This window comes from Ovis canadensis, chromosome 6 (genome assembly GCF_042477335.2).
Source record: "Ovis canadensis isolate MfBH-ARS-UI-01 breed Bighorn chromosome 6, ARS-UI_OviCan_v2, whole genome shotgun sequence".
In the NCBI taxonomy this organism is placed as follows: domain Eukaryota; kingdom Metazoa; phylum Chordata; class Mammalia; order Artiodactyla; family Bovidae; genus Ovis; species Ovis canadensis.
The window spans coordinates 40,754,820-40,777,485 of NC_091250.1; the positions used below are offsets into that span (position 1 = coordinate 40,754,820).

The following is a 22,666-nucleotide window of genomic DNA, read 5'->3' on the forward strand; positions in this document are numbered from 1 at the left end:
TGTCATTGCCTCCAGATCCTCTTAGTAGACAGAGCTAAGACATATATGTATGCATGACGCATGAATGTATGTTTATGTGTATCTGTGTCTTATATGCATTTGTGGATATACACATACCTATAGTAATTTACACTATATTAATTTCGCAATCTGTGCAAAGATTCACATACCTCCCTCTGAAGTCCATAGGATTCATTCTTGCCTTCTGCATTTTCATATTTGTAATTCCATTCTCTGACAGCCAAGAAATGTGGCTCTTGTTATCATCAGTTTACTTATTTGTTCATTTCCCCCTATATGTAATGAGTTGCCTTTTTGACCTCAGTGGTACATTCCCTATCAAGCTCAGTCATGCTTTAGGCTTTGAGTGTTACCTTGGTCCCAATAAGTTGTCTTGGTCCAAGCCTCAGGTGCCAGATTTAAAAGCAAGAGAAGACAGTTTCTGGCCTCCCCACCCTCGCCACAGTTAAAGGAAAGACAGAGGAAGCCTACCACTTAAAAAGTATCGAACCTATCTACAGTGTCAGAGCTCATTATCACTATACACTATGTACTCTTTTTTAGTTGTCATTCAGTCTTAATACAATAGGTCACTGTACATTTAGTGCTTACCATTGGTCCTTTTGTCCTTGTTTATCTATTTATTTTGGATTCCTAAAGCCTTTAGTAGATTTCTACGAAGGCCTTGTGGGAACTGTGTTCCCTAAGTTCTGGGGAATGTTGAAAACAGTTCATCTGTGGGTCTTAACACTTGAAGTTAGTGATGGATACAAAATCTTTGGCTCAAATTTTCTTTCTTTGGATATGTAAGTATATTATTCTATTGTTTTATACAAGTACTACTGATGAGCAAAGACTGACGATCCAATACTCTTTCCTTTATAAGTCATTTAATCTTTTTGGCTAGATCCCCAATTAATTTTACTAGAATATATCTTGATGTTGGTTTTTCTGGGCCAGTATTTTTAGATATGTAATTTGTCCTTTCATTATTTGGTTTCAGATATTTTTATTTTTGTATCAGAAAAATTTTCTCCAGTTATTGTTATATTGGTTTTTTTTCCTTTAATTTTCTTTTTCAGGACTCCTGTGTATGTTGGATCTTCTTTAACTATCTTCAATATTTGCTATTTCTTTCTAATTTTTTGCCTTTTTCATTTAATTAAGATGTTTTCCTTCCTTTTTATGTTCTCTTTTACTTAGACAACATTATCTGTTGTGTTTATTAACTCTTTGTTTCTTCTAGTTTAGTTCTTTTTTGAATTGATTCTCCCTTTTATTACCGCCCCCCGCTCCCCACCCCCACCCGCGGTTTATCACTTAAGCAGTGGGTAGATAATTTGGGGCGTTGTTTTCATTCTAATTTATGTTGTTCTTCTGTATAATGTATAATTTTTAAGTCTTTTCAGCTTGTTTTGAAATAGTAGGTTATAGTGTTTACCTATTATGTTGGCAAGTATTTTTGGTGTGCTTTCTTTCATTGTGTTTGGAGATCTGTCCTGTTTTCTTTTATCTTTTGTAACTCTGTATCAGAGTTAACTTTTATCATTTTATTTATTTTTATGTGAAGTTAGCCTGTCAAATACACAGAGATCTCCAGTTTCTGTGTAGTGTTTGAAAATATGTCACCTTGATAAATAAGATCTCTTCACTCTCTCCTTCCTCACTTGACCTGAATTTTCTGTTTTCTTTTCTCCATTTCCCTAGCCTCTTCAGTTTGGATCTTGTTCCTAGAAATTTCTTCTTTATGTGGCTTTGCCCTAGAGAAGAGCAAAGAGTTTTAAGAGCAAATTAGTTTTAAGAGTTCTAGTGATTGGAGTACTCTATGCCCTTAAGACTTTATTGTAAATCCTTTCAATCACATGCTATTGTAGTGAGCAAAACCCATTTCTTTTTATTCCTTTTTCTCATTTTTGCCTGCTGTGTTTCATAGAGAGTCCTTGCTGGCTCTTTTGGAGTTATTTTGTTCTATGGGCTGGTAAAATGCCCTGTTACTGTCCTCCATATTTCCCCACACAGATACTAATACCCACATAAACCTTGCAACTGTTGGTGGTTTGTCCCAGTTTCTTGTATTTTGGGATTTTGTACATGATGTTTTAATTTTGTTATCTAATTGCTCTGATTTTATGAGATTTAAAATTTAAGCTTCTGCCTTCCCAGAATTTCCACAAAACTTTTCGTATTAGAAAGTTGTGAACTACTACCCCCTAGACCATGAGGGCTTCTACTCTCAAGGTCAATATGATTGCATTAACTGTGAACTATAGTTCTTGGGCTTAAGAGGGCAGATGAATATGGTCTCAGCCGGTCCCAAGAACTGCTTCTTGTATTTGCATTGTTCTGTCCTAAGAAATGGAGCCATCTTAAAAATAAAATCAAAGAACTCAAATTGTCTGTTTAGTTTGCACATTGTAACTTATAAGGGCTGCATAAGGTAACCATGTTGAGTCAGTATTTTCATTTTTATTTCAGCACAGATATTTAATGGAGGAAAATGATTGAGTCATACATGTGAAATTAATAGGTATTTATGAAATCTTTCCGAAAATTTTTATTAGCAAACTTCAAAATTGGAAATTTTTACTTTTCGATTTTCAGAAGTATTTTTTTTAACCAGTAGAATAGAATGATTAGATATAAAAATGGGCTTTGAAAAATTGACTTAGAAATGCAACCCAATAGGAATACATCCTTTTTTAACTAACTTAACACTGTCATTGGAGAAGGCAATGGCACCCCACTCCAGTACTCTTGCCTGAAAAATCCTATGGACGGAGGAGCCTGGTAGGCTGCAGTCCATGGGGTCACTAAGAGTCGGACACAACTAAGCGACTTCACTTTCACTTTTCACTCTCATGCATTGGAGAAGGAAATGGCAACCCACTCCAGTGTTCTTGCCTGGAGAATCCCAGAGACGGGGGAGTCTGGTGGGCTGCTGTCTATGGGGTCACACAGAGTCAGTCGGACACAACTAAAGCGACTTAGCAATAGGGATAGCAATAGTTAAAAATAAACTATATGTTATTATCTTGTTAAACTGCTAGATAGCTACCTAATTAAGAGCCTTTCTGTACCGCCTACAACTAAATTGTTATAAAAACTAAATATCTTATGTCTTTGGTGACCTCTTGAATGCATGAGCTATGAAAAAGATTCGGAAGAAAGTTCTCTTATATGTTCAGTTCAGTTCAGTCACTCAGTTGTGTCCAAGTCTTTGCAACCCTGTGAACTACAGCATGCCAGGCTTCCCTGTCCTTCACCAACTCTGGGAGCTTGCTCAAACGAATGTCCATCGAGTCAGTGATGCCATTCAACCATCTCATCCTCTATCGTCCCCTTCTCTCCTTCCTTCAGTCTTTTCCAGCCTCAGAATCTTTTCCAGTGAGTCAGTTCTTCTCATCAGGTGGCCAAAGTATTGGAGTTTCAGCTTCAGCAACAGTCCTTCCAATGAATATTCAGGACTGATTTCCTTGAGGATTGCCTGGTTGGATCTCTTTGCAGTCCAAGGGACTCTCAAGAGTCTTCTCCAACACCACAATTCAAAAGCATCAATTCTTCAGCACTCAGCTTTCTTTGTAGTCCAACTCTCATATCCATACATGACTACTGAAAAACCATAGCTTTGACTAGACAGACCGTTGTTGGAAAAGTAATCTCTGCTTTTTAATATGCTGTCTAGATTGGTCATAACTTTTCTTCCAAGGAGCAAGCGTCTTTTAATTTTATGGCTACAATCATCATCTGCAGTGATTTTGGAGCCCAAGAAAATAAAAGTCTGTCACTGGTTCCATTGTTTCCCCATCTATTTGCCATGAAGTGATGGGACCAGATACCATGATCTTAGTTTTCTGAATGTTGAGTTTTAAGTCAACATTTTCTCTCTCCTCTTTCACTTTCATCAAGAGGCTGTTTAGTTCTTCTTCACTTTCTGCCATAAGGGTGGTGTCATCTGTGTATGTGAGGTTATTGATATTTCTCCATCAATCTTGATTCCAGCTTCTGCTTCATCCAGTGTGGCATTTCACATGATGTACTCTGCACAGAAGTTAAATAAGCAGGGTGACAATATACAGACTTGACATACTACTTTCCCAATTTGGAACCAGTCTGTTCCATGCCTAGTTCTAACTGTTGCTTCTTGTCCTGCATACAGATTTCTCAGAAGGCAGGTAAGGTGGTCTAGTATTCCCATCTCTTTAAGAATTCTCCAGAGTTTGTTGTATCCACACAGTCAAAGGCTTTAGTGTATTCAATGAAGCAGATGTTTTCCTGGAATATTGAAAATAATTACTGGTAGTTCTCTGGTGATCTACTGGTTAGGATTCAGCACTTTCATTACTATGACCTGGTTTCAGTACCTGGTCAGGGAGCTGAGACCCACAGGCTGTGTGGCAATGACTGCTGGATTTTTTAAATATCTATATAACAGTTTTGGTGGTGGTGGTTTAGTCACTAAGTCGTGTCTGACTCTTGCAACCCCATGGACTGTAGCCTGCCAGGGTCCTCTGTTCATGGGATTCTCCAGGCAAGAATACTGGAGTGGGTTGCCATTTCCTTCTCCAGGGGATCTTCCCGACCCAGGGATCAAACCTGGGTCTCCAGCATTGCAGGCAGACTCTTTACTGACTGAGCTACAAGGGAAGATATATAGTGCTTTATTGAGATGTAATTCACTTATCTCACAGCTCATTCAGAATATACCATTCAGTGGGTTCACAGAGTTGTGCAGCCATTGCAACCATTAATTTTAGAACATTTTCTTCATCACAGAAAGAAACCTCATACTAGCAATCACTTCTTACTTCTCCCAAATTTCATCCTTCCCTCCCCAGTAGCCCTTGGCAACAACTGATCTTTCTGTCTCTAGATTTGCCTATTCTGTTCATTTCGTATAAATGGTATCATATAGTATATTGTCTGTTGTGACTGACTTTTTCCACTTAGTATGTTTTCAAGGTTCAGCTGTATTGCAGCATATATCAGTACTTCATTTTTTTTTTTTGATTGTCATAGTATTCCATTGTATGGACCTGTCACATTTTATTCCTCTACTCATCAGTTGATGGACATTTCAATTGTTTCCACTTTTTTCCTATTATGAACAATACTGTTATGAACATGTGTGAGCCAGTTTTTGTATACATGTATGTTTTCATTTCTCATGGTTATACACTGAGATAGGATTATTGGGTCAGGTTATAACTATATGTTTAATCTTTGAAAAAACTACCAGATCTTTTTTCAAAGCAAGCACTGCATTTCCTATTACCACTAGCAATATATGACTGTTCCCATTTTCCTAGTAATACAACCTGGTCAACGTGTTATTGTCCACCTTGTTGATTATAGTCATCGTAGTGGATGTAAAGTGGTATCCCAAAGCCGACTCTGATCACACAGAGTCGGACATGACTGAAGCGACGTACCAGCAGCAGTAGCTGCAGCAGTGCAGAACTCAAGTTGACAGCTATTCTCCCTGAGCATTTTGAAGCTATTACTGAATTTAGCTGCCATTGTTGCTGTTGGGAAATAAGTGTGTGTATGTGAAGTTGCTCAGTCGTGTCCGACTCTTTGTGACCCCGTGGACTGTAGCCCTCCAGGCTCCTCTGTCCATGGGATTCTCCAGGCAAGAATACTGGAGTGGGTTGCCATTTCCTTCTCCAGGGGATCTTCCCAACCCAGGGATCAAACCCGGGTCTCCTGCGTTGCAGGCAGACGCTTTATCCTCTGAGCCAACAGGGAAGTCACCAGGGAACTTCTGTTTCTTTGTAGATAATCTCATCGGCTACTTTAAGGATTATTGTTTTCTTTGATATTCAGCAGTTTCACCATGATATTACAAATAAAATATGTCATAAGAGATTAGGTGATAGTAATTTTGAGTTATTAACATTAAACTTAATATTCTACTTCTAAATAGTGATTAGTGATCTGTGAACAGCTATGTACATAAGGGAATGCTTACTATCTATTTAAAAAGGCCCTGTGGTGTATCTTTCTGGAGTACACATTTTGTCACTTTATAACTTTCTTCTCAAGACCATGTGTATGTACCTTGATGTAAACAGATGGAGTATGCTTTCCATATCTTTCTACAGCACTGTTGGAAATTATCATGAAAAATGGAAGCACTGCTGGAAATAGCCCTCACTGCCGAAAACCATCAGGTAGTGGTGATCACAGCAAACCTAACTGCACAAAGGACAGCTCATCCGGTAGTGGTGAAAGTGGAAAAGGCTACACCAAAGACCAAGTAGATGGAGTTCTCAGGTAGGAATGAATATGACTTAAATATGTGTCAATTGTAGTTGATGCTAATGTAAGTTTAATGTTGTAAGACCTAAAAAATGGGTTTTAATTACAATTCAATAGAAGAACAAACATTGAGGAGTTGAACTCTTGGTGTCTTATGCTTTATATTCTTTATAAAGTAGTGTAAATTACCAATTCTATTGAAATTTCCATCTGTTAAATATAAGGCACAAAACTAATTACACAAAAAAATTTTTTTTTAGAAAAATTGCTTCAATTTTTTGAGACAGTACAGTGAAACCTTCCCTGATGGCTCAGTGGTAAAGAATCCCCTTGCCAATGCAGGAGACTTAGGTTTTATCCCTGGGTCTGGAAGATCCCCCATCAGAAGGGAATGGCAACGCAGCTCCAGGATTCTTGCCTGGGAAATCCCATGGACAGAGGAGCCTGATGGGCTATAGTCCAGGGGGTCGGAAAAGAGACGGACATGACTTAGCAACTAAACAAAAAACAAAACAAACAACAACAACAAATGCATAGATGTATGTATGAAGGAGAATTTCATGAGGAGAATATTGAGGGCGGTTGCAAAGCGTTTTCAATTTTCTACTTATATAAATGAAGGAAATTTTTTTCTATTTATATTATTTCTTTAAGGCTGTCTTTATATATAGCAAATACTATAGTCTTCTCCTTTTAATATTTTTTCTTACTCTCATTGTTCTGCTTCAGTGTTTTATTTTTACTTCATGATACACCTCTACTTAAAGCAGGAAAATTAGGTAGAATTGGTAAATTATGAACTGGGTTTTGGAGATTTAACTTTATTAATTTTGTAATTAAAATCTTTTCTGAAAAGAAAATGAACTGAGTATGAAACACTAGAAAAAATACTGTTATTATTTCCTTCTACAGCTTAAGGATGCTGTATTAATGTGGTACTGAAATTGCGCTCTAGGGAATCCAAAGTATAAGGGTGAAGGACTCTGAACAGTGATTAATGGGATAATTCAACTTGGAGAGTGAAGGAGAAGGCAATGGCACCCCACTCCAGTACTCTTGCCTGGAAAATCCCATGGACAGAGGAGCCTGGTGGGCTGCAGTCTATGGGGTCACTAAGAGTCGGACACGACTGAGCGACTTCCCTTTCACTTTTCACTTTCCTGCATTGGAGAAGGAAATGGCAACCCACTCCAGTGTTCTTGCCTGGAGAACCCCAGAGACCGGGGAGCCTGGTGGGCTGCCATCTATGGGGTCACACAGAGTCGGACACGACTGAAGCGACTTAGCAGCAGCAGCAGCAGCAGCTTAAGTGAAGAGTAGGTAAAGCTAGTTTTCTTTCTCATTTGCTCTTTCTTATCCTCTTTTAACCTTCCTTTTTTTGTTGTTGTTTTTCCTTTTTTTCTCCATTCTTATTTTTAGTTAGTTCTTTTTAACTCAGCATTATTTGGAATTGAAGTTATTTTTAAATTAAATATCAATGTATTTATAGTTTACTTTTTTTCATACATATGCTAAAGTTTAAATGTAACATTTTATCTATGTGTGAACACAATAAGAACAAAGACTCCCTAATTATGATGAAATAATGATAAAGGGTATTCGATTGGCCTGAATGGTAGTGAACTCCTTTAAGAATTATAAATAATGTTGGTGACCACTTTCATAACTGTAGTGTTGCATCAGAGGCTGAATAAGTGAGATAAGTGAATAAATGAGAGACTTCTTTTGAATTTCTTTAAGAAAAAGCTTCTACTAAACAGTGTGCTGAAATGTGTTCTAGGAAGCCATCTCTCTCCAAAAACCAAATTGTATTTTCTGGTAGAAATTACTTTTACTAGGAGAACATATTCTCAGTAAAAGACCTAGAGTGAATTTTGTTATATGTGATTCTTATTTAGAATTATTTTATAATTTGTTTTTAAAGAAAGACTATAGAATCCCCTATATATTGGAAAATATACCCTCTTCCCCAAATTGAAATTTTGGAGAATAGGAATCTCCTGAATCTGATATTATTTTTTAAAAATCTCTTTTCTTCGTTTCTTCTACTCTAGCCTTGAAGGGAAAAGAGGAGTAGCTCAAGGAATGGTAGAAATAAAGAGAGAAGAGCAGTGTTTTGTTTTCCTCTCTTTCTTAGTAGATAGGCAGGGGGACGTTTTGAGAATGGAAGAATGAAAGATGATGGTGGGTACAGACCCACTTTTGTATGTGGCCAGAATTGGGCAGATGGAAATAAAATGTTGAGAGAGATCCTGTTGAGAGAGATCCTATCTGTTGGGTCTGTATTCTCTGTGAAATTGGAGATGAAGTTATCCTCTGAGGTTAGAAGAAAGAGATAAGATTGAAAGCTTGAGAAGAATGGTGAAAGTATGGAATACTTGCAGACAGAAAGGCAGACAGGAAGGGAGGATTGCTGGCCAGCACTGAGGAACCAGCCAAGTTTCAGACTGAATCCTTAGTGAGTTACAAGAATTAGCTTAGGTTTACGCCTGTGTTTAGAGATGGTTTCTCTGATCAATTTTAGCATACCTTTTTATTGTATTACATAAGTGTAGTTTTGGGGGGGATTAATATGATCAGAACATTCTTTAATAGAATCCCTGAGTTATTCAGAGTATTTCATTTGCTTCCTTATATAAGAGTTGCTTAGCTTTAGCTAATCATGTAACACTTATTCATCATATTAACCTTCATAAGTGTTGCTTTAGTGAGGTAACAGATCACCAGCAAACACTTACATGCTGTGTGCTTTTGTTTTACCTGTACACAGGGGATTTTTCTGAAGAAAGCCATGTTATCTTGTTGGTTAGCATGATTATGTAAACAAGTTGCTCAGTGACATTTTGGCTCAAAGGGAGAAGCCATGCAATAATACTGCATCCATTGCATAAGTAAGAGCTAGCATACAGTAAGACTGAACAAAAAGTGTGTAACTTTGTAAAACTCATATTCTGTGAAACTAAGCACTATTTATTGTCTTTGAGTGTTGAAATGCGTTGAAAAATCACAGTACAAAAGGTGTCCTAGATCTTATTTGAGGAGATTTTTAATATCTCATTGGGAAAGAAGCCCATCTTTTTGTTTTAAAAATATGATCAGTGTGAAATCATTAACTGGCCATCATTATGTTTATCAGTTAGGAACACTTCTGTATAACTGTTAAAATTATTTGAATTATGGGGATTTCATTAGGATTGGTTTTAAGCTATACTTCTTTAAATGGAAACAAATCATTTTGCTAAATTTATAGAATAAATAATCTTTTGTCTCAGGAATAAAGAATTATTTTCCTAAATACCAATTAAATTTGGAGTATATTTAAAAATCATCTATAATAACAACAACAAAAAGTCATCTATAACATGTGAAAAAAGAATAGAACGAGGCCTCCCTGCCCTGGCCAATATGCTTTCTAGCACATAAAGGAAGACATAAAGTTGAGCCATGTGTACTCCTCCCTTGTTGAGCTCCCAGACACATCTTTCTGGCCTTTGTCCACATATTTCCTTCCAGCGCAGGTAACAGTTTACCTCTTCTTATTTTCTTTTTCTCCCTTCCTTTCTTTTTTAATTCTTCAATGAGGATGGAGAAGAAGGAGCAAACTATAAAAAGTGTGACAAATGCATCAGCTGGTGAAAAGGTGTGGATTAAAATTAATACGTGAATGGTAATTTCTTACTTAGGTGTGAAAAGTTAAGTAAATAAGTATATTTTTAGCATTACTTGAAATATGTAGTCTACAGTTTGTCCATTGGTGACATTGACTTTATACCTCTCTACTGGCTTCTCAAAGAATTTCTCCTCTTCCGGACACACAGATCCAGACTGTGCCTCGGATCCATTAACCTCTTACTACCTGTACTTGTCCTTCTTCCCTTTATTTCTGTCACATAGTTTCTTAACATATCTAGGAAAATGAGTCTCTACAAAGATAGAGTAATCATTTTCTGTTTTGTTCACTAACTGATCTCAAGAACCCTGGGATATAAATATTATTGACTCAATAATGAATCAATAAATATTAGTTATTTTTGCTCAATAAACATTATTTCCTAAATAAAGGAAATACCATGATTATGAAATAAAATTGACTTGTGTCGGTATTTATTATCTAAAGTAGAAAAGTCTAATTTTAATTATTATTACTCTGAAGAAGACTGCCGAACGTATTTTTGTTGATGTGATTATAAAAGAATTCTATAATCTTTTCAGTGTGTTCTCTTTTTACCCTTGTTCATATAACAAATGATGAATGCTTTCATTATGAAAGGAGAACTAAAGTTCATTTATTCCATAAATATTTACTGAGAACCCCTCATGTACCAAGCTCTGTGATGACTAATAGGTTTAGTAGCAAAAAAAGGTCAATCTTTTCTCTTTTCTTAGAACACTTAGAGTCAGTCTTTGCAGTCCTCTAGCTGTCAGTGAGCAATTGTGCCTCAGGTCCATTAACCTCTTACTACCTGTCATCAAGCCACTCATACATGGAACACATTTAAAGTCATAAAGTACACACCAAAAAATATGTAAAATATATCTGTATTTTAGTGAAGGAAAATTATTAGGTCATGAGAAAATATAAGCATCCAAAAGGATTAGTGTTCTTTGCTCCATTCCCAGTACTTCTTTTCCTAACCTACTTCAAAGACTCTGGGCTTAAATGTCGCATATTTAGGGTTATAAACTATGTAAGTAGTCTTTTAAGAGTATGTTCATCAAAATGAAAATCAGGTGTAACAAATATGTTTGAGTCCCATAATGTGTTTTATTATGAGATTTTATCTTTCATAGAGAGTAACACAGGTGAACTCTCTTTAACATTGCCTAGCCGAATTCACTTGCTTTGACATTTAAGCCATGGGATACAGTAGTTGTTTTACATGCACTAAACTGTTGCTTTGCTATTTGGTTAGGTTTGCATTATGCAACCACAAAACTCTTGAAATGCAATGTCTGTTACTCCTTAGCCGTGGCATCTTGAGAGCAGTTTTGGGATTTCTCATCTATTTAAGAGTACTATAAAATTGTTCTTAATCTCTCATTTTAGTATGTGCTCTGTCCTCCATCCACATTTGTTATGAGCTTTGCTTTACTTCTCTGTAGTTGTGATAAATTGTACAAGGACATTCTCATGGTCAATTCTTATTAGAGAGGGGTTGGAGAAATAGTCTGTGGTTGAAAAGAAAATGGAGCAATGACCCTTAGTGGATAGACTATCATTTGATATTGAGAAAACAATCCGCAAATAGTTCTTTATACTATTCTGGTGTTCATTGGAAGGACTGATGCTCAAGCTGAAACTCCAATACTTTGGCCACCTCATGTGAAGCGCTGACTCATTGGAAAAGACCCTGATGCTGGGAGTGGTTGGGGGCAGGAGGAGAAGGGGACGACAGAGAATGAGATGGTTGGATGGCATCACCTACTCGATGGACATGAGTTTGAGTGAACTCTGCGAGTTGGTGATAGACAGGGAGGCCTGGTGTGCTGCGATTCATGGGGTTGCAAAGAGTTGGACACACCTGAGCAACTGGACTGAAGTGAACTGAACTGAATCAATAAAGAATTAGAAGTATTACTCAGAGTTCTTCCTTGAAATTTACTTGTAACACACTCTCTTGTTCACAGCATAAACAAATGTAAAAATTACTATGAAGTACTTGGAGTAACCAAAGATGCTGGTGATGAAGATTTGAAAAAAGCTTATAGAAAGCTTGCTTTGAAGTTTCATCCAGACAAAAACCATGCACCTGGAGCAACAGATGCTTTTAAAAGTAAAGTAAACCTTTTAAAGCAATTTTCTAAGCTCTTTTTAGAATTCACTTTACAGTATTTCAGATACTAAGTCCTACCTTTAGATTGGAGCATAAGCATTTTAGACTGGTGAGGACCAGCTATAAGCATGGGTCCTCAAAATCCTTTAAAGCTTAACTTGTTATACCAAGAGCCAAACAAATGCTATTTGTATTCACAAAAGCATCATGTCAATTTTTGCAAATTTCAAAGTAACTTTTCTAGATACACAACATGCTTTCTTGTTTACCACACAAGTAGTGTGATGACTATGCATGAACTTCTAGCATATTATCAGCTGGTTCTAAAGGAATTAAAAGCAAAATATATTTTCTATGAGTTTTTGAAATATTAGAGACTGTCTAGAATTGGAAAATTACTTAGAATCACTGTTTGTCCAGTGTTCTTCTATTTCTGTTAACTCGAGACAATTTTTTGCATTTTTCATATGTAGTTCTAACATGATTTTTTTTCAAATGTGTTTCTTTCCTCTTAGCTACTATTCATTTTTCTTCATTTTCTTCATTACTTCAGTTTTATTTTGTCAATTTAGTAAACAAGCATGAGAGAACTGATTTTATAATTTCATGTTTATTACAGTTTATTCATAAGAGTTATTTTCTGATTAATAAGAAAATGCTTAAGTTTGTAATTATTTGTTTTTGTGAATTTGGCATTCATAGAGCCAACGTATGATGTTTACGGTGAAATGCTGGGGCCTTGGAATAACAGAAAGGAGACACTAATTTTTTTAATTTCCCTTAAAAATAGATGACTCAATTGGTCATTCAACAAAATATCATTAAAATTGTTTCCAGAATGGTTTTATTTCTTAAAGGATGTTGCCAATCAGCATACATTTGGGGTTTATTAATATAGTTCAATAAAAGCAGCTGCCAAAGTGGTACTGGAATTAAAATATCACTGTGACAGTGAGAACCTTCTCTGATTGATTCCTTAAATTAAAAGTAGCATATTAAAAGTACAGGAAAAGCTTCTTTGCTCAAAAACACTAACTTTTACCACATATTCCCCCCACCAAGTTAAAAAACTTTTTTTCACATTCTGAATTAAAATCATTTAATTTAAAATTTTTGGTTTTTAAGATGTTTAAAATATTTGGCAGTGAATTATTTGCACGTCTGTGATCTGTTAGATGATTTCAGTATTAATTCTTCGTTAATGCTAAGAACATGCTTCTTTCTCCCATTTCTGTATTGAAGTTGTGTTATTAATAGCATTATTGGTCTTAGAATAACAGTGAGTGGATCTACCAATATTTTTACAGCTTGTGTTGTGTTTTGAAGAGATGAGCAACATAAATGTCACCCCACACAGACACTCAGAGAAGTTTTACAAAGGTGATGCTACTTTGATGTGGTACATTTCAGAATCTAATGCTCTAATTTGCAAAACTAGAAACAATATTTATCAACATGCTGGGTGGTGACTCATCTGTAGAGGAAAGGTGCACATTATTCAATCCACAGAAGGTTATTTGTAAATCAGAATGCCAATTTATTAATCCCAAAGAGGATCATAATAGGATGGTGGTTGATGAACCCATTTTTCATTGAGTAGATACTACATAGAAAACCCAGATTGTTGGAACTTCCCTGGTAATCCAGTGGTTACGACTCTGTGCTTCCATTTCAAGGGGCATAGGTTCAACCCCTGGATGGGGAATCCTGCATGCCACATGGTGCAGCTATAAAGAAATAAAAGAAAACCCAGACTGTAAGCCACAGAAGACTGGTGAACAAAGGTAGTTAATTAGACAATATTACTGCTAGTGTGTCATCACAGAGAAGTGGCAAGTTTCCTTCATTCAGCACATAGGATCTTTGCATGACCTTCTGAATCATCTTATTTTCTCTTTAATCAATTGATCTTAACTTCTGTGTCTAGGATACCAAGCTATTTAGTCTAAATAAAGACTATAGTTTTTTGTTTGTATAAGAGAGAAGTATAGATTTATTGCTCTGTGATTGCTGAAATACTTTTTACAGAAGATGGAAACCATTTTTGTTTTTATTTCCTTCAAGAATAGAAAAAGAGACAATTAGTTAAAGGAATGAGATTAGATAGAAGATACATTTTCGATGTGTGTTTTGTAAAACTTTAAAAACTTACCATCAAAGAGAGTAGATTAAATGAACTCTTAAGTTCATGTAGCTCTTTGTCCTTTAATTAGGTTTGTGAATTTCTCAAAGCAGGGAATATTTTATTTACATCTAGACAATAACTTGCATAATACATATAAACATACCTTTAAAAATATTTGAAATGGATCCCTTTCCTTCTCTCTGATGTGAATATTTTCAAAATATGCCCTGTCTGCATTATCTTCGAAGACTCCAAGTATTTCATAGACTGAATAATACATGTGCCTGTAGACATACGCATGAATCTGATTACAAAGGGCATTGATTAAGTGTTTGTACGTTTGTTTGTTAAATAATAATGGATCAGATGCTACTGCCCATGTCAGGTTTTGGTAGTTCAGGATTCTTTTTTCCTTTCTTTCTTTTTGACTGTGCTAGGTCTTCATTGTTATATGGGCTTTTCTCTAGTTGTGGCAAGCAGGGGCTGCTCTCTAGTAATGTTGCATACGCTTCTCATTGCGGTGGCTTCTCCTGCTGCAGAGCCAGGCTCTAGGGCACACAAGCTTCAGTAGTTGTGGTTCCCGGGCTCTCGAGCACAGGCTCAGTAGTTGTGGCTCACGAGCTTAGTTGATCCGAGGCATGTGGTGGGATCTTCCTGGACTGAACCTGTGTCATCTGCATCGGCAGGTGGATTCTTTACCATTGAGCCACAAGAGAACCCCCTCAGTGTTCTTAACATCTAGAGTGAACTTCTAAGAATAGAGAAGTCAGTCTACCTTATGGGCTAGTTCTTCTAGAGAAATACAAGAAGAAAATATAAGATATCCTCTTATTAAATGAATTTGTAATTTATGAAGAGGAGACAAATCTCACACAGAACATTTGGAATAATAGTAATACCTAACATTCAACAAGCATTTTATAGTTTTTCATTCCCATTTTTAAAACTTTAATGTTATTAAAAATCTTCTGAAGTAAACAGGGACCAGTGTCATCCCTTTGCAAGTAAGAAAATATGAATCTTAAAGAGATTAACATTTACCCAGGATCTCCCAGAAGACTGAATGTAATTAAAATTCAAAACATAGAATAAAGATATCCAAAGAAAAGCCAGAAAGATACAGCAGAGTTATAATCAGAGTAATTGGAGAAGCTTTCATATTATAGGTGAGAATTATGTATTCTCAAGATGAGTATGATTTCTTTGGTTAAAGAAGATGGCAGAAACTTGGTTATGAGAATGAAGGAAGTGATTTAAAAGTCAGTGAGGACTTCCACTTTCAGGAAGACTTTTCCCTGTTACTCACACTAAAGTACAACTGAATTAGTTATAAAACAAAACAAATATAAGTTATTCAGCATAGTGTTGGAAACTCTAATCAGTGCATTTAGGTGAGAGAAAGAAATGAAAGGCACACAAACTGTCCCTATTTGCAAATAACATGATCATGTATAAAATACCAAGGAATGTATACCTAAAAGAAAAAAAATCCTAGAACCAGTAAGTAAATCCTGCAAGATTTCAGGGTATAAGATAAACATAAAAAGATCGATTACTATTTAGTATACTTCTGCATACTAATGTATACTATTTAGTATATTTCTGCATACTAAATATGTAGATACTGAAATTTAAAAATGCATTACTATTTATAATCACACACACACAAGAAATACTTAGGTGTAAATTTAACAAAACTTGTGTAAGATTTGTTTGCTGAAAACTATATAATATTAATGAAAAAAATCAGAGAGGATCTAAATAAATAGAATGATATATCATGTTCATAGATCGAAAGACACAGTAGTAAAGATGTCAAGATTCCCCAAGTTGATATACAAATTTAATACAGTTCCTGTCAAAATCTTAACAGACTTCTGTGTAGATAAAAGGAAGTTTATTCTAAAAGTCATATGGAAATACAAAGAACCTGAATAAGTGATTCATTAAAGTAGGAGTAATAAGTGTACCTGATTTTAGGACTTACATTCTAACTATGGTTAGCAAAATAGTATAGAATTGGCAGAAGGAGAGACACACAGATCAGTGGAACAGGATGGGAACCCATAGAGATATTACAGAGGTGCAAAATCAATTCAGTGGCGAAAAGGTAGCCTTTTCAACAAAATAGTTTTGGAGCAACTGGACATTCATAGGCAAAACAAACAACAAAATTTAACCTTGAAATAAATCTCATGCTTTATATAAGAATGATTTCAACATGAATCTTATGAAGTATAAGAGAGCACTTCAACTTTTAGCAAAAAATCATGGGAGCAAATTTTTAGGATCGTAGGCTATGTAATGACTTCTTCAAGTTTAACACGAGACAGTTTATAACACAAAAAGTAGATAGTTGGACTTGATAAAAAATTTTTTTTGTTTGCTTTGCAAAGATGCTATGAAGTAGAAGAAAAGACAAGCAACAAGGAAGGAGAAAATATTTGCCAAGCACCTACCTATCTGACAAAGGACTAGTGTCCAGAATATATAAAGAACTCCCCCAAACTCCCAATTAAAAAAATAGACAACCCTATTAGAAAATGGATATGAGACATGAAGAGACATCCTACTAAAGATTATATACACATGGCAAGTATGCATGTGAAAAAGTTTTTAGTATCATTCATTAGCCATTAGAGATATTGCAAGGTAAGACCAAAATGAGATTCTACTGCATACTTATTAGAATGGTTAATATTAAAAAAAGTAGGAACACCAAATACTGGTACAGATGCAGAGTAACTGGATCACTTACACATTGCTGATGGATTATGAGATGACATTGTCACTCTATAAAACAGTTTGGCAGTTTCTCACAAAACTAAGTATTTAACTAATAGACAACACAGCAATTGCATTTCTAGGAACTTATCCTAGAAATAAAAATATATATTTACATACAAACCTGTTCATGAATGTACATAGCAGTTTTATTTGTAACAACCAAAACCTAGAAACAATGCAGGTGTTGTTCATTGGGTGATTAGTGAATCAGTGATACATCCATACCATGGAGAACTAATCAGCAGTAAAAGGAATGAATGACTTACATAACAGCTTGGATCAATCTCCAAAAAACTATGCTGATTGGAAAAGATCAATCTAGGAGATTTCATTCCATTTATATACCGTGTTATTCCATTGATTTAACATTCTTGTAATGTCAAAATTGTATAAATAGAGAAGACAAGTCGGTAGTTGTGGGGAGTTAAAAGCGGAAGGGCGAGAAGGAAGTAGGTGTGGGTATAAAAGGGCAGCCTGAGATGGTGCTGGAAATGTTTTCTATCCTGATTGTTATCAATGTCAGTATCCTTGATATAATAATTTTATAAGGTACTACCATGGGGGAAATTGGGTAATGGATAGAAGAGTCTATCTATATTACTCTTTACAACTTCATATGACTCTATAGTTTACCTCAAAATAAACAGTGTAATTAAAGGAAAATTAATAAAGTGGAATGTATCTTTTTGTGAAGTAAACAACACTGAGATGGAAATGTATTTTGTGAGGCTTTGAATACCAAAATGAATTTTGGTTTTAATTTTTAAGGTAATAAAGAACTGAAAAAAAGTATTGATTATAGGTATAGCACAAGGTAAATAAATAGTAAATTTGTCACAGTAGATAAATTGTCTTACATATACAATTGTGAATTATGACAATTTTTCACAAATATCATCTAAAATATCATAGCATTTGGAAATTCTTTTTATAGCAAAGTCTTAGAAGTAGAATTGAGTTGCCAACATGTTAATAGTTTAAAAAGTAATAGCATTATGAACCTGAAATAGGTTCAGTGTATAAAGGTTAAAAATCCTAAAACTGTTACTAATACTGGAAGTACAGCTTTGGCAGATATTGATAGATATGCTTCTTTTTTGGGTAGGTACCTTGGTGGTGTTTATAAGTATATTACTTGGATCTCTGATTATGCTTTCCCATTGGAGCAACATTATAAATTATTGCTATATTTCTGAGTCATAGATCTATTTGGAAATCTAAAGAAAGTTTTAGGCCATCTCCTCAAGATAAATGGACTATTCACCTAAATTTTCATTCCATAGTGTTCACAGATGACTGGAAAGCTATCTCTGACTCAGAAAAAAGTTCCAGAGTATCTGCATATAATTAATTTCAATGTGATATGCAGTCATCCAGAAACAACTACCTAATGAGCATCTATTTGCTTGTTCAGTACCTATGACAACCACCACATGGGATCCAGAAAGTATTTTTAAAATAATCCCATATGCAAGAGGCTTATGATCTAGTTTGAGAAGCAAGTTGTATTTGTGAAATGATTAGTTATTAGAAATTTCAGAATAAGAATAGGGTAATTCCTGCTGTTAGATTAAAACAGTACAGTTTTTGTAAATTACCTCAAGAAGACATTTTGGTAATTAATGTGCTCTTTTGGACATGGAAATATGAGATAGGAAATCAAACTTTTTATGAATATCACAAAAGTAGCAAAGTAAGATAGGAAAACTAGAGACTATATGGATTCATTTTTTTTTTAATTCAGACTTTATGCTAGACCATGGAGATTATGCAGTGAAACACACAGTTCCTACCTTCATGGAGTTGACAGTTTAAGAGAAATAAATTGTTCAGGATTAGAATGAAGAATAGCTCACTCTGGGCTGGTGTGTGCAAAAAAAAGTTTTATGGTGTCGCTTGCAGAGAGATTACTTACTGTGCTAAAATAACTTTGATCTTGAGCAAGTTTCCTAACCCTTTTGAAACTTGGGGACTTCATCTGTAAAGTGGGGATAATAATGGATAATGTAATAAGATATTTGGGTTCAGAGCCTGGCAGTTGGTAGCTATTGCTGTTACTAGTGAGTGACTAGATTAGGATACTCAAAAAGGAAATAATAGCAGGCTATTAGGGGTAGAGCACAATAGTAAGAAAGCAAGATGGGCATTCCTTTATGTTCAAGGCAGTAGGGAGACTATACAGTATAAAAAATTGTATTGGGAGGCAATACATATAAGTAATGTATATAATACCTTTAAAAGAAATTGTTACTGTTGTTTTTTTCTTCTGATTAGCCTCAAATATTTTTTGTTGTTGTTTGACAAGTAGTTTTTATATGGTACAGTCTTTTTTACTGTAAAAACTGTGCTTATCAACTTCTCATTACTTTTGCAGAGATTGGAAATGCTTATGCTGTTTTAAGCAATCCAGAAAAACGAAAGCAGTATGACCTCACAGGCAATGAAGAACAAGCATGTAATCAGCAGAACAATGGTAGATTTAATTTCCATAGAGGTTGTGAAGCTGATATAACTCCAGAAGATTTGTTTAATATATTCTTTGGTGGCGGATTTCCTTCAGGTATTTTAGTGTTAATTATAAATATTATATTTTATGAAGCTAGAGATCCTCACCACCAATTAGGCTATTTAGAGATTTATGTACCTCCCTCTGACATTTCTTATAGTATTATGATCCTGTGATAGTTCTTCATAAAAATAGGAGGAAAATATAGACTTATTAGCTTTATTGTAAGTCTGTCTTTTTCCCAGAATATATTTTAATTTTAAAAAGATGTTCTGTATTTTACATAAAGCTGAAGAAAGGATCTATAAGTAGGAAATCAAGTGGCAATGTCTTAGTTAAATGCTGTTACAACTATAGGAAGTAATCTGTCTCTTGGAGGACTATTTGACATGTGTTCTTTGAAGATCTTCATAGATATTTCATTAATAACATTATAAATATATTATGAATACATGTGAGATATTTTCCATTGGAATATTAAAATGTCTGAATCATTGGTTCTGTATGAAGTGGGTTTTAACAACTTACATTACATTAAGATAGAAATAATTACTTGAACTAGGCTATCAAAGTAAAGTGCTGTAGAAGCACTACTAAATAAATAGACTCCATAGTACAGCACATGTAGTATTGAGTTTCACTCACACTTACTGTGAGTTGCTCGTGTGGAAATTGTTATTTTTTAAGAGTAGCTTCTGTAAGGTGTTTAAAATTGTAGCTCTAGTCTTGTTTACCACAGTTTAAAAAGGTGCTGAGTTAAATAAACATCCCATTCAAAATTAGGAGAGTCTTTATGAATGTAGCAGTATAATGTGGCCTGGTAGCACTGTCTGAATATTATTGAGAAACATTGTGGTCATTGATAAGGTATTTCGTAAAACATCCTTGAAAGAAAGAGGATATGTAAAACAAATTAATGACTGAAAATATAACCTTGAGACGTATTAGGATATGTAATTCCCTCTCATGGAAAAATTATTCAGACTAATAATTTGGACTAAAAATATGCTAGGAACAATTAGAAATCTTGCAGGAAATAGTGAATTTCTGATTTCTGATTGCTGATTTGCAGTGTTTTTGCTTGTCTTAACATAGTTTACTTTATTAGTGATAGCCATTGCTCACTGATCACCTTTTTTTGAAAACAGCTTGAATGTCATCAACAAGAAAATGTTGGAAAGTTGTGGTCCACCTGTATGATAGTATATTATGCAGCTGTTTTGTTTTTTTTTTAATGAATGAAAGTAGTATCATTTGATTTCTAGAGATACTTGAGATTCGTTGATAAATGCAGAAGGCAGAGTTTCAGATTAATGATCACAGGTTTGTAAAATCAACCAACCACAACAAAAGTCCTGTTTGTATGCAGTATTAGAGAGGAATTCTTACTCGAATTTTCATCAAGAGTTTCTCCTTTACTTTAAGAGAAACGAAGAATCATTCTGGGTTTTGTCTACTCTTCGTTTACAGGAGGGCAATAAGAGTTCATTACTCAAATGTGCATTATTTTAGTAATTAAAAAAAAAATATAAAGGAAAATATAATTTTTCTGATCATAACTTTTCTCCCTAATTTAACCTTGCTTTTAATTTTCTAGGTAGTGTACATTCATTTTCAAATGGACGAGCTGGTTATAGCAATCAACATCAGCATCGACATAGTGGACATGAAAGAGAAGAAGAAAGAGGAGATGTATGTTTATGATATGATTAGAAATCAGAAAATGGCAGATTTCAGCTCAGGAAAAGGATAGAGTTGTGTAAAAACAGATCATGTTGTTTTAAAAGGAAGTAATGAGTTTTCTTTTTGCCAGAGGTGTTCAGCATAGACTAGAGAATCCTCTAGGGATGTTGAGGGACCAGGAGAAGAAGTCAGGGTGGCAGGTGGTTGGGCAATATGACACCTTCACATTTGATATTCTATGATTCTAATGAAGACAAACCTCAAATGTTCATGTTCCTAAGGTAAATTCTTATTGTTGGGTCTAAAGAATTTAGAATTAATACTGAAAAACTTAAATTAGAGGTAACTTTCCTTGTTCTAATACAGTTATATGTCACTGCATATAGCAGTTAAATTACACGAAGGAGAAAGGTAAATGGAAGGAGCTCTAGACTAGAAATTAAAAGGTCTGGGCCCCAGTTCTGCCATTTTCATCAGTGTCCACATTCTACCCTCAAATCCAAGGTAAAAATAGTTTTGCAGCCTGCTGCATATTGATAGAGTCTCTGTATGGAAAAAAAAAAAGGGGGGAGACAGAGAACTTCCTCATCTGTAAAATGAGATCAGGTTATATCAGTTCAGTTCTGTTCAGTCCCTCAGTCATGTCCAACTCTTTGTGACCCATGGACTGCAGCACGCCAGACTTCCCTGTCCATCACCAGCTCCCAGAGCTTAGTCAAACTAATGTCCATCCAGTCAGTGATGCCATCCAACCATCTCATCCTCTGTTGTCCCCTTCTCCTCCCACCTTCAATCTTTCCCAGCATCAGGGTCTTTTCAAATAAGCTGGTTCTTCACATCACATGGCCAAAGTATTGGAGTTTCAGCTTCAGTCCTTCCAATGAATATTCAGGGTTGATTTCCTTTAGGATTAACTGGTTGGATCTCCTTGCAGTCCAAGGGACTCTGAAGAGTCTTCTCCACTACCACAGGTCAAAAGCATCAGTTCTTTGGTGCTCAGCTTTCTTTATAGCCCAACTCTCACATCCATACATGACTATTAGAAAAACCATAGCTTTGACTAGACAGACCTTTGTTGGCAAAGTAATGTCTCTGCTTTTTTAAGTTGGTCATAGCTTTTCTTCCAAGGAAAAAAAAAAACAAAATGAAAACCACAGTTATGGAAAACTAACCAAACTGATCACATGGACCACAGCTTTGTCTAATTCAACAAAACTATGAGCCATGCCATGTAGGGCCCCCCAAGATGGATGGGTCATGTGGAGAGTTCTGACAAAACGTGGTCCACTGGAGAAGGGAATGACAAACCACTTCAGTACTCTTGCCTTGACAACCCCATGAACAGGTTATATCAGTGTCAGGATCTCTAGGTGAAGCACCTAAAAAGTTGTATTTTTAAGAATCATCCCAGGAAGTTGGTTTGATCAGGCAGATTTGGAAGCACTGAATCAGATGATCTCAAATGTCATTTCTGCCTCTAAAAATGTTCGACAACTGTTGGATTATTGACAACTACAGTTATATTGCAATATT

General features: G+C 35.3%; 1 protein-coding gene across 2 annotated transcripts in view; it reads left to right on the forward strand.

Annotated features, from left to right (window-relative positions):
* Positions 1–22,666, forward strand: part of DNAJB14 (DnaJ heat shock protein family (Hsp40) member B14) — a 41,357-nt gene that overhangs the window by 11,238 nt on the left and 7,453 nt on the right. Inside the window, exons 2-5 of one of the 2 annotated variants that reach the window (XM_069593630.1) lie at positions 6,102–6,273; positions 11,887–12,032; positions 19,319–19,504; positions 21,048–21,142. In XM_069593630.1, the coding sequence (XP_069449731.1) occupies positions 6,102–6,273; positions 11,887–12,032; positions 19,319–19,504; positions 21,048–21,142 (599 nt within the window). The remainder of the gene's footprint in view (positions 1–6,101; positions 6,274–11,886; positions 12,033–19,318; positions 19,505–21,047; positions 21,143–22,666) is intronic. The other variant, XM_069593631.1, reaches the window with a different exon arrangement.